The sequence below is a fragment of the Camarhynchus parvulus genome, chromosome 9 (assembly GCF_901933205.1).
Source record: "Camarhynchus parvulus chromosome 9, STF_HiC, whole genome shotgun sequence".
In the NCBI taxonomy this organism is placed as follows: Eukaryota; Metazoa; Chordata; class Aves; order Passeriformes; family Thraupidae; genus Camarhynchus; species Camarhynchus parvulus.
The window spans coordinates 1,352,604-1,370,283 of NC_044579.1; the positions used below are offsets into that span (position 1 = coordinate 1,352,604).

Consider the following 17,680-nt stretch of genomic DNA (forward strand, 5'->3'; position numbering starts at 1 on the left):
CCTGCAGAGGCTGAGGAAGTGGCAGATAGCTTTTGTCATCCCTTATCCGGGCTGTACACTTGTAAGGAAGAGCAGGGATAATCGCCTAAATCTAATTAGGGGTTAAAAGAGGCCATGACTGTGATGTGGCAGTGAGACACCTTACTGTAGCAATCCTGTTTGCATTAGAAAAATAAGGTTGTCATATTGATTATTCAAATGAGCTTCCATTGGCCATGGCTCAATGGCTGCTCTGCAGCTGAAGCTCTGGAAGGTCCCAGCTTTGGAGCATACATTATGTGATGTCTTGTTTGCTCATTTCAGGGCTTTAAACCTGAGGCTGAGGGAGTTTTGTCGTGAGAATTAAGGGTTTAAGTGACCACTGGAAAATGAAGTTGAGCTTGCCTGGGTGATGGCTGCGATTGCTCAAAGCCATTCAATGGGGGCCAATGAATTTGCTTCACATCTTTTATGGAAAAATCAGTATTGGAGTTAACAGATCTTGTTTGTGCATTAATTGATGTTTAGTTCAAAGTCAAACAGAGCTGAAAAGAATAAAGTAATTGCATTCAGATCAATTCTACGTCCAAGAGATAGCAAATTCCCCTGGCTCTGACTTTGGGGACTGCCTTTTAATTTTAAAAAAATGTTTATCCAATGCTGGGCTATTACAGCTTCTCAAATATTTCTCAGCACTTGGCTTTTGGTCACTCCCCAGTCAGGTCTGGGACATCCTGCAAGTGCAGGAGATGCTTCAGGATGTGCTGATTTCAGCCTTCCCTGTTACCTGGTGATGTAAATACCAGATGCAGAATGGAAAAAAAGCATTTTAAAAGACCAATTCATTAGTTAAAAAAATTTTTTTTGGTCCTTTTGTACCAAGTACCACGTGCTAGGCTGTGTAGTATGTACAAAGAGTGGACATTTTTCTGCTGTTCCTACCATTTGTTTGTGCAGCTTCTGTCATTACAGATTTACAAGGAAGAGCCCACCTTGAATCCCAGACATGAAGCAGAGTTTGCAAATTTTACCCCATAGTAGAAATTATTTCCCCCATTTCACCTGCAGTTTGAACATTGTTCATTCCAGCTGTTGGCTGTGCTGGATTGCTGCTGGGCAAAAAAATACATCTAGAGATAACTAAATTGTTTTATCTTCTTCTATATAGGTACAAAGTTTTAAAAATTATTATTTATTTTTACTATTTAAGAATAGTGTTTTGTTATTATTGATTAATAATCAATAATTATTATTTTAACCTAAAGTTTTAAAATTTCTTCACTTGATTCTTCCAGTTTCTTCCATTCTCTGCTTTTGGTACTGGATGAGTAAAATTTGTAAAATTTTACTCACCAAAAAATTTACTTTCGTAAATTTTTTGTAAAAAGTCAATTGTGAAATTTACTTTTACAGTAAAAAAATTAACCGTAAAAGTTATTCACCCAAATTCTGACCTGGTTGACTGAAGCTATGATGACCAGAGGAAGGGGATTTTTTAAATATCTATATTTTTATGTGTTATTTATTTGTGTTGCTGGAACATCCTGACCTGTTTGAAAGGCCTGAAAATTGTCAAAAAATGTTGATGTAACTTTGCAACATCTTGCTTGGACAGGAAGTTAAGCAGTGGCTTATCCTGTGCTGCCTTTGTGTGAAAGTCCTGAGCTTTGTGCTGATCCCATGGATGTGTTTGACTGCTTGGAGCAGTTCCAGTTCCACCTCTTGGGATCACCCCTTTGTGGCACTTCTTTGCAAGACACAATAATTTTGTCTCTTGAAATTGAAACTTTCAGCCCAAACTGAAAATGGGGGAAAAGCCAATATATGAGGGGTTTTTTTTTTTCAGCAGTATCAAGGTGTTGTTTGTGGGGATCAGTCCCTCATTTTGCACATTCATTCTAAATTATCAATTTATTTATTATAATTTTATTTTCTCTTAATCCCTTTCAGTCACAAGTATTGCAACGTTCTCTACCACATTCTTCCACCAGCAAAAATGCAGTTTGTTCTGATATAGGTGAGACTGTCTGGATGCATTTCTTAAAGAGAGGGAAATAAGACAAATCTGAGGAGTGTTGTAGGGAAAATCCTTAATCCTGGGAGCATCACAGAGAGGCAGAACTTGCAGTTGACAAAGGGATTTTTGGCTGCTCCTCCTTTCAGAAATTATAAAGCTCAGTTCACCCACGAGCTCAGCTGACTCTGGGCTGGCTGAGGTCACCACGTTGAAATTTGAGGTAAAAATAAACATTTTAAAGTAAAGCAGCACCACTTTGGGCTTGTCTTGCAGTGTCAGTCTGCAGTGGCTCAGGAATGGTTGGCTCAGTGATTTCTGGAGATATTTTCCAGCCTTAGTGAGAGCCAGGGAAGGTTCAGGTTGGACATTGGTTGGAATTTCCTCCCTGAAGGATTGGTTCAGCACTGGCAGGGCAGCCCTGGAATGGTCAGAAAAATGGATCTTACATTTCACAACCTGATTAAGTTGCAGGATTTGGCCAAAGGCTGGACTTGATGGTCTTGGAGGTCTTTTCCAGCCTCAGTGATTGCAGCAGGTCCCTCCTGAGCAGAGCTGGAGTGCTGGAGGGGACACATGACACAAAAGCCTGGGTACAGTTCACTGGCTGGGTTTGGAACTCGAGGTGTTTGGGGGTATTCCCCTGGTCCTTTGCACATTTGGGATTCTTCCCACCAGTGTCAGCTGGATCATCCACATTCCCAGGTGTTTTGTATGGGCTGGGAATCCTCTGGGAAATGCTGCCCTGCAAGGATCTGGCCACTTTGTTGGCCTTTTATTTTAAATAGAATATTTCACTTCACCTCCAAGATTGGCAGGTACAACAGGAGGTGCTGGTTTTAACCACCAGCCTCCAAATTCCTGAGGATCCAAGTTTCCTTGGAGCTTGACATGTTTATGGTGCTCAATTCCTTCAGGAATCTCTTCTCTCTATACTAAAAAAACAACCTTTGAAGAAAGTCTTGGCTCTAGAATGAGACATGTCTTATATTTTTGTTCTTTTTTGGTCTCATTTGGTGGTAAGTCAATAATGTGCAGCACTAATTATTTTAATTTCATTGAAGAAATGCCGGAACACAAAATGCTTTTGGGAGATTCTGGGGGAAAGTGTCCCTGCCTGTGCTGGGGAGCTGGAATGGGATGGGTTTGAGGTCCCTTCCAACCCAAACCTTTCTGGGATTTTGGGATTCCTGGTCTAGAGGTAGGCTGGCACTTTCCTGGGAGTTTGTTGCACCCTGCAAAGCCATTCCTGCTCTGTTTCCACTGGACACTTTCTCTGGGAAGTGCTGGGAATGAGAAATGCCAAAGCAAGCAGATGGTGTTGGTTTTTCATGGCAGCAAAAGGTTAAAAGCAAATTACTGAGAGCAAGAGAGTGGAATGAGTGAGGCCAATGTGGCGTGTAAGAAGTTCAGGTTTAATAACTGGTGAAGTGGGAAGCCTGAAGGAGGTTCTGCTGCAACTCAAGGAGCATGAAGAGCTCAGGCAGCCTTGCTTGGTGCTTTTGGGGTTTTTTTTGGCTGTCAAATTTTCTACTAAAAACACAAATTGTGATTTAGGGGAACTTGAAGATCTTTCCTTGTTCTCACCCCGCTGTGGTGCACATCAGACTCCAGTCTGTGTTTTCAGTCCCAGAGGTGCCCAGCCTTGTTTTGGGCTGAATCCTGTGAAAACCAAGGTGACAACTTTGGTGATCCCTGTCCATCTCCTCTCCTTCATGAGCTCCTAGTAGCTGGTTCTAATTTGATTTGATTTTTTCCCCTCATGCTTTTATTAATTTCCAAGCATTTCCAGGTTTATTTTTATCACTGTCTGTTAGGCTTGGGTTTGGTCAGATGTGTTTGAGACTTGCAACCAGTTTCTGTTTTAATTTCATTTTGATTAAATATTATTTCTTCCTCTTCATTTGTGGCCAAGGAACTTGAGGAATTCCCCCTCAAGCTTGAACAACTTCAGCTCTCCCTTTTAAAATTTTATAAATTTGTCTTGCAACACAGCCCAGCATGGGAGTTGTTGGAAGATACAACTTCCTTCCTTACTGGAAGTTAGATTGGGCTGCATGGAGTGAGCATCTTGGAGAGACCAAGAGGCTTCCAAAGGTTTTCCTTAAAGCTACATTGAGTTGAGATGAAAAAAAAAAAATTAATTGTGGAGGAAAGCCTGAAACTCAAACCTCTTCTGACCAAAAAAGCTGAGGTAGGTGAGGAGATGAAATGAAATGTTCAAATGTTCTCAGTTCAAGTGGATTTGCTCTGTTCAGCAATAGGGACATTCTTGTCTTGTGTAGGAATGAAAAGCTGGGTCTGTGAGACATATCTGAGAATATTCTGAAAATATTCTGAGAATATTCCGAGATCAGCCTGGGCTGGGTGGAGGAGGGAGAGGAATTAAACCAAAGTCACCAACTCAGCTCAGCAGCATTTCCAGACTGGGTTTTTATCCCTCCCCACAGGGATGCCTAAACCCCCACGAGGTCTCAGGCTGCTGAAGTGGGACCAGTCCCAAGGGCTGAATTCCAGCCAGGTGGGAATTTGTGGGGCTGAACTTGACCATGACTCCCAAAGGGCTGCACTCCTCTTCAGGAGTGTTGGAAATGGTTTTTGAGTCTCTGGTTGTAAAAGCTGTGCCTCCAAGGGTTGCTGGGTGGCCCTGGTGCTTCCCTGAGCTGTGGAGATCAGTTGGTTGTTGGTTCCTTGCTGTTTTTTCATCAGTTGTTTGTTTTTCAGCAGTGTTGGTGCATCCTGCTGCTGGCTAGAGAGCACATCCCAAACTTCTCCTGGGTTTTTTTTTACCTTATTAATCTTCCTTCCTTTTTTTTTTTATTTATTAATCTTCCTTCTTTCTGACCTGCTGTTTGAAATCTGTCACTTCCTCTTAATTCCTATTTTTAGTGAAACATCTTGTGCTCTTTCAAAGTCCTTCAAAATTGTGTGAATTTTAAATTAATTTTTATTTCAATTAATTTTTATTTTGAACTATGGGGCAGCAGGGCATCAAAACCAGCTGTATCCTATTCCTTCATAGATAGAGGCATTTAGGCTTTGGGTTTGTTGAAGTATTTTTTTAATTATAAGAACATCTTTGTGTTTAGAAGCTTTGAAGAACTTGTGAAGTGCAAAGAACAAAAATGAAGCTGTAACTTGTGGTGTTTGGATTTTCTATAAAAGAAAGCCTGAATAGAAAGGAACATTTGCATGAGAAGGGTGGGGAAGAGGTTGTCTGACTTCCAGTGATGGGTTAGAAAAGCAATCAAAAATCTGAGTTCTGCAGATAGAATAAGAAGTGATGGGTGAGGTGGGTCCCTGGGTTTGAGGAAAGGGATTTTTGCTGATTAATAAAATTAATAAAATAAATTAAAAGTATGTACAGCTCTGTATTGGTTATAGGTTGGATAAGCTGAGCTCAGTTCAGATATTAAATATAAATTTAGCTTTGTTCTCTGAACTGAGATCTGTGGGGATTAAAGAAAGAAGGAAAAAATTGGGGGTAAAAGAGAGAGTCATTTATTTCTAAAGTCAGTACAGAAGCTTTAAATTGCTTTGTAGAATCCTTGAGGTTGGAAAAGATCTCTAAGATCATAAACCTTTAAATTATGAATATGCAGTAATAGAATGAGATCTGTGCAAGGGAACCGAGGCTGTGTCTTGTAATGTGAATTTTGAGCAGTGAGCAAAAGCTTGAAGACTTTTATTCACAGGTCTTAGTGGAAAGTTGGGTGCCAGCAAACAAGTTTAAAATACTTAATAAACTTCTACAAGATTTTCTCCTCTTGGGAAGAATTCATGGCACAGAGTCTTAGAAAAGAATTACAAATAATTAATTCAGATAAATTGGAGGTTGCCTTGTTTCTTAGGCAGAGAGCCTTTAATTGGTAACTTTATTTTTACTGAATATTTAATGAGCAACTGGCAAATGTTTCCCTAAGCACAATTTTCATGAGCATTTAGTATTTTTTGAGCAGTTTATAATGAATTTAGACAAAGATGGAGCCGTTCAAACCTGATGTCATTTCAGTGTGGTGTGAAACATTTACCAAAGATTATTGCAGAACTTGTTTAATGTGCATAGAGAGTTTTTAAAAACCAACCCCAAACTAAACAGGCTTGAGGTTTCCTTGTGGGATTTTTTTATCACCAGACTGAGGGCCTGAAGGAATAGAGGAAGTGAATGGACACCAATGTATCCAAATATCTCATTTTGCCTAAAAGCAAGTGCCGGCAGATAAATGCCCATAAAGGGATTTCTTTCTTAAGCCCCATGGATTTTTTTTCTCTTCAACTTTCTGTGTGAGTTGGAAATGAAAACCATTCATCCAGTGCCCCAAAGAAGGGCCTTATTGAATGGAATAACAGTGTAATGTACCATTGAAGGCAGGATTGAAAGTGATTATCTTGTTAACTCTTGACAGTTACCGCCAGCTTGAAATAGAACTGGCAGGCTTGATTTGCAAATGAATTAGAGCTTTTTCATTTGGTGCCAGGATCATCTTTTTATATTCTGATATGACAGATGCTATGTTCCATGCTTTTGTTTCTCTTCACTCTTCTACTTGCAAATAAAAAACAAAAGATTATGATAGTAATTTTATTTGCATCTTTTCTCTAGGAGTTTATTCTTTGTCTCGAAGTTTTTAATCTTACATTTTTTTCAAGAATTTGTTTAAGAATAGTATTGTTCCCGCAGAATAAAATTTCATTAGGTTAAGTACAGTAGTAATTGGGTGAATGAGGGGGATTTAGAAGCTTTCAGCAAATGGAAAATTGATTGTACTCAAATTGTTTTAGTGCTTAGAACATTTAAATTTTCTCCCTGACTTACACTTGCATTTAATACTCCTCAGTCCAGGAGCAGAGGAGAAGCTCAGAGAGTTCCCAATATTCCTGCTAATGGCAGCACACGTGTAATTAGTGGCAGCCTCAGTGCTGTGTTTATATTCTGCAGCCATCCCAACCCAGATGGGGAGGTGGTGGGTATGATAATTATTGTGCTCTGCCTCTATGTTCCTCATTAACCTGTAACACTCTCTACCAGTCCAGAGAGTTTTTCCCAGAGTTGTGCTTCCCAAGACTGGAACTTGCTGGGCTTTGTTTAATATTCAGCCCAGCCTTGTGGGCATTTCCAGTGCCGGGCTCGCTGCTCCTTCTGTAATCTGGTTTGTTCTTTGGGGCTAATTAGCAGCACTTCCGACTGCCACTGATGTCCATTATGGAAATGTTTCCCTACACTTTCACCTACAGGATGTGTTTTAATTGAATATCTACTAAATAATATTACAGAGAAGGTAAACCAGGCCAAAGTTGTCTAATTTATTTAAGGCTGGTTAACAGAGACGGTGACATTCCAGAGCCTGATGTTTAATTGCCTGTGTTTGCTGGGAATGCAGACTGGGAGGAACAGGATCTCATTCCTGGTGAAGGGAGCAGGAGGAGAAATGCCACCCAGCCAACCAGAACCAGGGGAAAATCCAGCCAAAACCAGGGGAGAACCAGCCAAACCAAGGGAAAAATCCAGCCAAAACCAGGGGAGAGCCAGCCAAACCAAAACCATCCAAAACCAGGGAAAAACCAGCCAAACCCCGCTCCAAGTAAGAAAACCCCAAGGATTTGCACCTTGGAATCACCAGGTTGAGCTGAGGAGTGGCTTTAAGGCAGCCAGGACAGAGAAATCAACTTTGGTCATGTATGGGATCTCCATACCCATCCTGAAGCCTCCCTGAAACAAAACCAGGAGATTTTGGGTGGTTGTTTTGTCTCTTGTGATTTGTGGCGTTTTCATACCTGATCTGAAGCCTCTGTAAAGCAAAACCAGGAGATTTTGGGTGGTTGTTTTGTTCTCTTGTTTACCCAAGAAATACACACAAAGAAGTGCAATATTTTTGTAGGGTCTGTTTGAAAATGCTGCTTTTATCAACACTGTGTTTTGGAGTTCTCCCTCTCTGTTTAGTTTCAGTATTGATATTGCATAAAATCTTGGATTTTACTCTCTGAGGCAGGGTTATTCTATATTTCCCCTGTTGAATATTTGATAAGGTCTCTTGGGTCCTGATTTTCCTTCTTTCTAGGATAACATATTATGGAAATTGTTTCACCTTGTGTCCTGTTTAAATTCCTGGTTTTAGCATGATTCAATTTGGTTTGCATTATATTCCATGGAGTTCCTTGGCAGTTCCAAGTTATTCCAGAGTGTTTGTGTGGGGGCTGACTTTGGCTTTTCCTCCTGCTTTAACTAAGTGACCTTCACCAGGATCATCTTGGGGTCTTTGATGCATTTAAATTTCTTAGTAATTGGCCAAACTTCCTACTGGTTTTTCCTGAGATAAATTATTTGGATGATGGGAGGGATCCACTGGGGCCAAGACCACCAAGGTTTGGAGTCTTCACACTCCAGGATCAGCTTCAGATCATTTGAAGTTGGTGCTTGGTAAGAACAAAACAACATTGCACACTTAAAAATATATAATGGGTGCTTTTCCTACCAGGGTGTGAGATTCCCAAACCATTTGCTCTTCTTGATGAATTTTTTGTGCAAGAAAGATCAGAAGGAGCAGCAAAAAATGACAAGTTCAGCAATGTCTCATCTTGGGATCTCCTGAGGTAGAAATAGTTGTGTGATCACATGGAAATCTAATTCTTTTCTCAGGAACTCTGCACCCTCCAAAAGCCCCTTTGGCTTGAATTTTCCTGTAATGTCCATGTGGGTATAAATAACCCATAGGATTATCCTGCAGCCTATGGCTTCTCACCCAAAATCTATGGCAAAGACAATTATTAGCTATTAATTGTGTATTAATTCTTCAGTTCTTGGGTGGAAGTGCTGTAAATTCACTGGCAAGTACATTATGTGTGAAATGTTAAGCTGTTTTATAATACCTAAATGGGGTATTTTGAGGATAGTGCATGTTTTTCAGCTCTCTTGATTAATGATTAGTGTGATACAGGGAGTATTTTTAGGAACATGAATATGTTCCAGGTTAAAATCATGATTTCAGCAAGTGCTAGGGCATACTTTTAATTTAATTTACTGGCAAAGGAAGTTCACACCACCTCAGTTAGTTACTGTGGGTTTAAGTAATCCCAAACCTGGCAAAACCTGGAGAATCCCAGAATGGTTTGTGTTGGAAGGGACCTTAAAATTCCTCCAGTTCCACTCCCTGCCATGGGCAGGGATGGAACTTCCTTAATTGAATTCCCAGCTTCTTGCTACAGGTCCCCGATGACCAGGATTCAGATGGAGCTGGAATTTTTTCCCCTGGCATTGCTGAAACATTTGGATGAGCCTGAGTCTGATATTTCCTGGGTTTAATGGATGACTTTAAATATATATGCATGTCAGGGGGTGTTTTACTGCAAATCCTTGGCTATAGTGGGGAAAAATTCCAAACCTTCTCTGGTAGAAAAAAGGTAAACTCAGGAATAAAATCAAACTTGCCTAGTGAACCAAAGAAATTAAGGTGCTGCACTGGAGATGGTATGAAAAGCAAATATATTGGGAAGTCTGGGGTATAAAATGGAGTAAAACATAATTATTTGGCAATGATACCAAATTAATGCAACTTGATGGTTTCTTTTATGTTGCGAGCACTGGAATGTTTAATGTGCTTAAAGCTGCTCCTGGCTTGTATTTGTGGTGTTTAATGGTTTAAAATTCTGCAGGCACTCAAGGCTGTGTGGGAGACTGAGCTGTGGCCATAGGTCTGATTTTGCCTAAAACAACATCTGAAATACAGTATTAATATGAATCTTATTTGTATAAATTATTATACAAATAGTATAATTTAAATATGTGATTATTTCACATAATTACACAAATACAACAAAAGTTATATTATCATTTATACTATGTATTTTAAATATATAATTATTAGATAGAATTATATAAATATAAGGGTAATTATGTAATATAATTTATAGTATATCTAATGTAATATAGACTGGGATGCAGAATATAATTGCATAAGATCTCTAATATAATCTATTGGCTAACTGAAAGATAAAACCCTGCCACAGCCTGGCTGATTGATGCCCTGCAGCCTCAGGCTGGGAAGAGGTTTTCATTGGAAGTGACAGGTGCCCTAAGGTTTATTTAGGACAAGCTCAGCCTTGTCCTGGTTAGTTTGATAATGTTTTCCTTATGGATGTTCCAGCAGTGCATTTCCTGCGTTAGGGCCTTGTGCTACACCAATATTCCTGTCTGGGCTGCCTCAACTACAAATTGGCTGAACAGCCCGTGACACTTTTTCAATATTATTACATTAAACCAAGTGGATTTTGATTGATAACCTAATATTCAACTAATGCAAAACATCAATCATGGCAAGTATATTAATTATTTAATATTGCAGCCTAATTCAGGAATCGATGTGCTGCAGGAGGGGAAGGGAAATTCGCTGTTCCCAGAAGGTTTGAGACAGGGCATGATTAAAAAACAGCCCCACCAAGCCCTGCTCTGCTCCCGTGTGTTGGTTCGATACAAATCTTTATTCATTTGCCAATAATCTCCTCACATTTTCCACTTCAGGACCTTTTTTATCAGTTTTGAGGCCTGGAATTGAATTAGGGCTGCTTTCAGCACAGGCTGAGGGAGGTGCACAGATATTGATGGCAGGGATGGGGCTGGCCTGGGAGCTCCTCCAGCCCTGCCCTGCGTCCCTCTCCCAAAGCAGCTCCACCTCCAGGGGCCAGGTGGAGCCTCCAGAAGGGATCATGGAATCATGGAATGCTTGGGGTGGGAAGGGAGATCAATCCCATCCATCCCACCCCTGCCATGGCCATCCCATGGGAGATCAATCCCATCCAGTGCCACCCCAGCCATGGCAGGGACACCTCCCACTGCCCCAGGTGCTCCAGCCCCAGTGTCCAGCCTGGCCTTGGGCACTGCCAGGGCATCCAGGGGCAGCCCCAGCTGCTCTGGGAATCCCATCCCAGCCAGGAATTCCCAATTCCCAATCTCCCATCCATCCCTGCCCTCTGGCAGTGGGAGCCATTCCCTGGCTCCTGTCCCTCCATCCCTTGTCCCCAGTCCCTCTGCAGCTCTCCTGGAGCCCCTTTAGCCTCTGTAAAGATTCTGAGTTCTCCCTGGATCTTCCTCCTGTCTCCAAAATCGGGATAAATCCTGTAGGGCTGACAAAAATAAATTCTTCTTTCAAAGTCAAACAAAAGTACTTTTTTTTTTTCATTTCATTAATGACATATAAATAGGAAAAAACCTGCGCACCAGTTTTTTGGAAAAGCTTTAGGAAATGATAAATAATTAGCAATTTTAGTACTAGTAATTAATAATAGTGTAGTTAACTGGTTCCCTGCAGTCCTCATGGGCTGGTTTCTCCTTGTTTGCTGTGGGAATGACCCACCTTCCAAGAGGGGATGTTGGAATTAGGTAGAACCTGGGGCTGATGGAAGCAGGAACCATCTCCTTGTCTGGTGGGTTGGGATTTGGAGAATTTTTAATATGTTTTCCCTTGGATTTCATCTTTTTTTTCCATAGCAGGATATGTTAAAGATAAATTTTCTGTCTGAATTTTTGCTTTTCAGAGTTTTTACTTGGATACTTTTGTCCTTTTTTTTTTTTTTTTTTGCAGCTGCCTTTATGTACAATTCTTCCCATTTTCTCTCTGTACATTTGTACTTTTTGCAGCTTTCAGGGATTGGATGCCCAGCTCCAGCATGGCTGCCACGAGCCATGGAATTAATGACAATTCCTTCTCTCCATCCCCTTGGAAAGGGGCAGGGAATTTCATTGTGGGAGTGGTGGCAGGGCAGAACCAGGAGGCCCCAAACGTGGATTTGATAAACAGCCCCATGCCCTGATTCTTTCCAGTGTAAATAGTGGGATAATTAGATTAAAATGTTAATTTAAATGTGTATCCTGTGGCATTGCTACAGTTTGTAGCAATTTCAGGGCGGGTACTATTTGAGGGTTGAATTCAGTCCTTGAGCATTAGGATAATCAGTATTTTTTAGGTGCTACAGTTAAATAGATGTATTAAAATTAAAAATTTGACACACTGGAGAAATTACCCAGCTTTGCCATTTCAGAGTTAAACAGAAATTGTTGCAGACAAGGGTTTAGCAACTATTTAGAACTTTTGTTCTTCTCTTACAGGGACTCTGCAAACATCAAAGCTGGATTAGAACATCTGGTAAGTTTTAATTTTCTCTTGAACATTTGCATCATCTTTGATATCTGCATTCCAAATGAACACTTTTGAATGAGCTTTGAATACCTTGAATTGAGAAAGTCAACCATTTCCCAGAGGGTCAGGCTACTGTTATTATGTGAAGGCACTCACATTTTCATTTATCTCCCCATTTCAAGGGAATTTTAATTTTTTTAAATTACTTTTTTTTGATGTCGAGATGAAATAAACTGGACTACAATCCTTGGATTGATGATTGCCTTAATTATAAACAAAAATTGTTTGGTGTTGGATTTTTGGCATATCCTGATCTGAAAACAACAAACTTGTGATTAAAAAAAAGTAAAAAAAAAAAAAAGAGCCAGGGACACAATCAAATATTGCATGCATAAATATGGTGTGTTTGAGTCATTTGGAGGCTTTGAAAGAAGTGCACAGCTTTGTGTTTTCTCTTGTCTTTGCTTTATGAATAATGGATCAACTTAAATTCCATTCAGGGCTGCAGTAGGAAATAATAATTGAGGTGCAAAATATTTCTGGTTTAAGTAAACATATTAAACCCACAAGTGATGGCAAGCCAGGCTTAGCATTAAAATCTCATCAGTTGATCAAAACTGGGAAAAATAAAATCTTGTCACAAGTCAGAAGCTGGTTGAGCCTCACATGTTGGTAGCAGCAGTCAGTGGAACATTAAATAGTTGATGTAAAGTGATTATTAAATCCCATTAAATGAAAATATTCACTATTAATGGCACATCCATCCTGAGAAGGGCTTAATTTTTTCATGGAATATCTAAATAATCCCTGCTGTTCCATAGTGCTGTGAAAAACATGGTGTGTCTCATTGGACAGAACTGCTTTCCTCTGGTTGCTTCCCATTCTGAAAATCACTTGGGAAGGATTTGGAGGAGCTTGGGCACCAGGATCTCCTTGGAGGGCCAGAGGGGTGGAAAGGATGGAGATCCTGCTGGGGTTGAGATCTTTATGGGATGTAAAGGATGGAGATTGTGATGGGATGGAGGTCATGGTGGAGTGGAGAGGATGGAGGTCATGGTGGGATGGAAAGGATGGAGATCGTGGTAGGATGGGGAATCATGGTAGGATGGAGATCACAATGGGATGGAAATGATGGAGATCCTGGTGGGATTGAGATCCTGGAGCTCTTCCTTTCTAAAGATGCCCTGTGAAATGTGTTGGGAATCACCAAATGCAATAAAGAGCAGAGTTCTCGGAGCAGTTGGAAAATCCACCTTGTTTGCTGCTTCCAGGGGTGTCTCACCTGCAGGTTGAATCCCTTGAAGGTCTTTATCTTGATTTGATAATCTGTTATTGGATCCCTTCTGTAAAAAAAGTGTGTTTTACAATTTGGGATTTACAAGAGTCTGGACTGACAGAACACAGGGAATGGCTTCAAACTGGAAGGAGTAGGATTAGATGGAATACTGGGAAGGAATTCCTGGCTGGAGGGTGGGCAGGCCCTGGCACAGGTGCCCAGAGCAGCTGTGGCTGCCCCTGGATCCCTGGCAGTGCCCAAGGCCAGGCTGGACACTGGAGCTTAGAGTCCCTGGGACAGTGGAAGGTGTCCCTGCCATGGCTGGGGTGGCACTGGATGGGATTTAAGGTCCACATCCTTCTTTGATCTGATCAACCAAAAAAGCCCCAAACCCCAACCAAGAACCCTTCTCCTTTATTCGGTGTTAATACTTGATCAAACATTTATTTTAATTAAATGTCAGTATTTATTTCCTGGCTGTCCCTGGGTTTCCGCGGGGTCTGGTTGCAGTGCTGGCCCCTCACTGCTCGTGGCTCTCTGAGTTTGTCACCTGTGGTGTCACAGCTCCGTGGCCCTCGGGTGGCCACCAGACAGCCACGTCTGGCAGAGTCCTTGGCTTCCTAACGAGCTGTAAACCAAGCAGCCAATTATTTGTGTTCACAAACAATTAATTAACGCTCTTAATATGAGTAATTATGTTTATCTTGCTGTCCTGGCAAAATTCCATGCTGGTCAATTATGCTCTGCAGGCTTGAATTGTCTCTTCTGTCTCTCTTGAATTGTGTCTGTCTGTTCCATTCTGAGAGGGAGAGAGTGAAGTTGGGGGTGGAGAGGTTTTCCTCCTATGGCCAAAGTGACATTTGTGTCCAGGGACATTCCAAATTTCCCTTTGGATGGGCTGGAGAGCCACTGAGTGTCCAGCTGGATGCACCAGTTTGGAAGGTGCTCTTTGAGGAGCAGTGCTGGCTCTGGCTGTGTCCCCCACTGAGAGGGGACCCCTGGTGTCCCCAGCCCATCAGGTGTCAGTGGCTGATGGACCCTTTGGCTGTGCCAGGGTCAGCATCCCAAACATTCCCCTGGCTCAGCAGCAGCCTGGCCCTTGGAAATCATTCCAGCTCCTTCAGGAGCTGTGGACCAGGTTCATACGAGGTGATCACACTGCAGATGATCAATGGCTGCAGTGATCATCATGAATATCCATGGGGAAAGCAGCTTGGTTGGCTCTGCCTGCCTACAGGGATGAAACCCGGGCTGCTCCTGCAGAGGGGCTCCGTGGATCCCAGGATTTGAGGAGAACTCTCTGCAGTGAGTGTGTGTTAAATTGTGTGCACACACCACTTTATTTGTTCTGGGGTTTTGCTGCTGGTAGCTGCAGATGTGAATCAAACAGCAGTGTGATGAAACCATCAGAGGCAGAGCATTTCATGGCAGAATATTCAAAGGCTTGCAGCAGTTTGTTGTTCCAACAGCGACAAATTTTGTGGAGACTTTGTAAGAGAGGCGAGTTTTACCCTGTCACTTCCCATTACCAGCGGGCTCTGAAACCAGAGCCACTTCACATAAAACAACGCTTTAATGTCTGTGTCTTTATTAAAAAGTAAACTTTGATCACTCTCACTTACCACCGAGGCTGAGGTGCCTCCCCCACCCTTGGCTGTGGTGGGGACCCCGTGACCCTCCATCCCTGTGACCCTTGTGCCTTTATTTTGCTTTCCCTTTGTCACCCCGCTCATATTTCCCCCATAAATTCGTTTGGCCGCCGTTCTGCGTCCTAAATTCGGAAAGGCCGACGGGATCGTCCCCTATTCCCGCTCTGCAGGCAGAGGAGAGCAGTGATCAGCTGAAGTAAATAAGGCTGTAAAATATAAAGAGTGTGATTTTCCCTGGCATCTGCATAAAACCCCCGGCACGTGCGGGTGTTGTTTCCAATCGCGCCGGCGGTTTGTTCGCAATTCCCGTAATTTGATCGCGGCTGATGAAAAGCTGACAAGATTTCCACAGCGCCCCATTAGATGAAAGCAGCATGAAACCAGAGGTTAATCTGCAAACAGATTTTCCTGCTTATTACTCTAATGATTCCATCAGATTTGATGTAGCAGGCTGCGAGGCGTCTCTCGGCAGCAACAGTGTGCTGGGGTTTGATCTCGGTGCTCATTAAATGATGGAGTAATTTGGGTGACCTCTGCCCAGGTGCACATCTCCTCATAATTGCACGGCATTCTGATGGGGAAATTACTGGCGAGAACCCCGAGTATTCATCCCGCTTTCCGAGTGGAAAAACTAACAAAAGAAATATTGCATTAATTTTCAAATGATGATATTACATTTAGTGCCTGGGCCCCATATATCAAAATCTGAGAACTGCTCAGTTACTCGCTGCTCTTAATCTTAATGGTATCTGTGGATGTCAAGGGCATGGAGGAAATTAAATCGGAAAGTGCAGATAGACCTAAGAAGACATTATCTCTTGATGATTGCAGTTTTGATAGGTATTTCAGTGAATTTCATTTTCGCAGAATGGTGGAAGATGAGTTAGCCACCAGATTTTCTCATTTTTCTTCCCTGTGATTTATGTGAGTTGAGTATAAAACTTTTTATGGGAGTGCAGTTACGGCGGATGAGAGGTAAATTAATGCACTGGGTTTCCATCTCGGCCCCGCGCGCGATTGTCAGAGCTGTACATACGTAATGGGGCCCATCATTATTCAGGGTTGTTTACATTCAAAATATGTAATGAAATCTGTTCAGAATAATGAGGGAAATAAAAGTTTAGAAAATTGTAAAGGTCATGAAGTTTGAGAAATGATGCAATGCTCCCAAAATAACATTTAGGCAATATAAATTACATTATTATGCACCAACTCTGCCTTATAGAGACATGAAGATAAAGTGCTTTCGACGAGTAAAATGCTGTTAGTGCTCTCTGAAGTATGAGAATGTGTAAAATGTTTCTGATTTCATATTCTGGTTTTGTGCATATTGTGGAAAAATATATAAAGGAACTTTATGGAGGGCAGTGGCTGCTTCTCTATCCCCAAGTTTAAGTGCCTTTCCTGGGAGGGTTTTCTCCAGGAAACAAACCCTTTGGCACAAGTGTAATTGATTTTTAATCTAATTATTGAGGCCACCCGCAAATTCATCTTTTTAGGGGGTTCTTGCTCCTCTTCTTTTGGGGATTTTGCGTGGAGGTCTTTGCTCTGAATGTATTTTATTGCAGATACTGAAGAGGGATCTTGGCACAATACTGAGATGAAGCATAAATTTGCCCAACTATCTGTGATCTGCACCTAAAATACAAATCTCTGCACCCTGGTTTTATGCAGGTGCGCCTCAGAATAATTATGTTTTGCCCTGCACATTTTATATTGTACTTATTTGTCAGAAGAAGCAGCCAAAAGCGTGAAACACAAGTCATTTTTGGAAAAGTTTAACCTGCAGATCTGTGCCAGCCCAAAAAACAGTGCAGTGGGGGTGAGTTGATCATTGAATCCGAGAGCAAAGAGAAAATGCACTTTTATTCAAAGTATATAATCTTGATTAGGTTCAGGTTAATTCCTCTGTAATTAGGCATGATTTGGGGTAGATGATCAGATTATTTTGAAACTGAGTGCTGATTTAGAACCCACTGGATCCTTGTGGTATTTGAAATGCTTTTCATTTTCAAAATGGTTTTTTCTATTATTTTTCAATTGCTACATTTTAATGCAAAGGTTCCAAAAGGGGTGGGATTCCCTTTTTCTGAGAAATTCTAATTTATTTAGAGAAAATTCCTCTCTTAGTGGAAAAAGTAAAGCAGTAATTCAAATATTAACTGCTCCTTTTGTTAATTAATCCCTGTTACCTGTTGGTTGTGCTCCTGCTTTGCCAGCCAGTCCAGCCTTGGCTGGAGCTGTTTCCTAAGCAGTTTATGATGTGTTAATTAAAAATTTTCATTTCAGAACCTGCATTTGTCTGCTGCTATTTTTATGTTCTCCTACGTCATTGTTGCAACATAATGCAGCAAAAATTGAAACAGTGATAAAAGATTAAAATCCGTATTTAAGAGTTAAATATTAATAATTTTATATTTTTTGTAAGCTGTGGGGACCATTCTACATTTAATTTTTCAAGGTTTAATTAGGAAATAGATTAATTTATAGAATAATGACTGGATGGTGTTGATGCAGAAATCTCTGTTCTGTCAGCCCTTTATCAGAATGTTGAATTTTTTGGTGATTGTGGCTGCATTTCCATGCAAATGTAAATCTAAGGGATGATATTCCAGGCTGCAAGGAGATAAAT

The 17,680-nt window shown here is 41.2% G+C and overlaps 1 protein-coding gene across 1 annotated transcript in view; it reads left to right on the forward strand.

Moving 5' to 3' along the window:
- RSRC1 (arginine and serine rich coiled-coil 1) overlaps nt 1-17,680 on the forward strand; it is a 73,179-nt gene that overhangs the window by 9,867 nt on the left and 45,632 nt on the right. Inside the window, exon 4 of the mRNA XM_030954632.1 lies at nt 12,093-12,129. Within this exon, the coding sequence (XP_030810492.1) occupies nt 12,093-12,129 (37 nt within the window). The remainder of the gene's footprint in view (nt 1-12,092; nt 12,130-17,680) is intronic.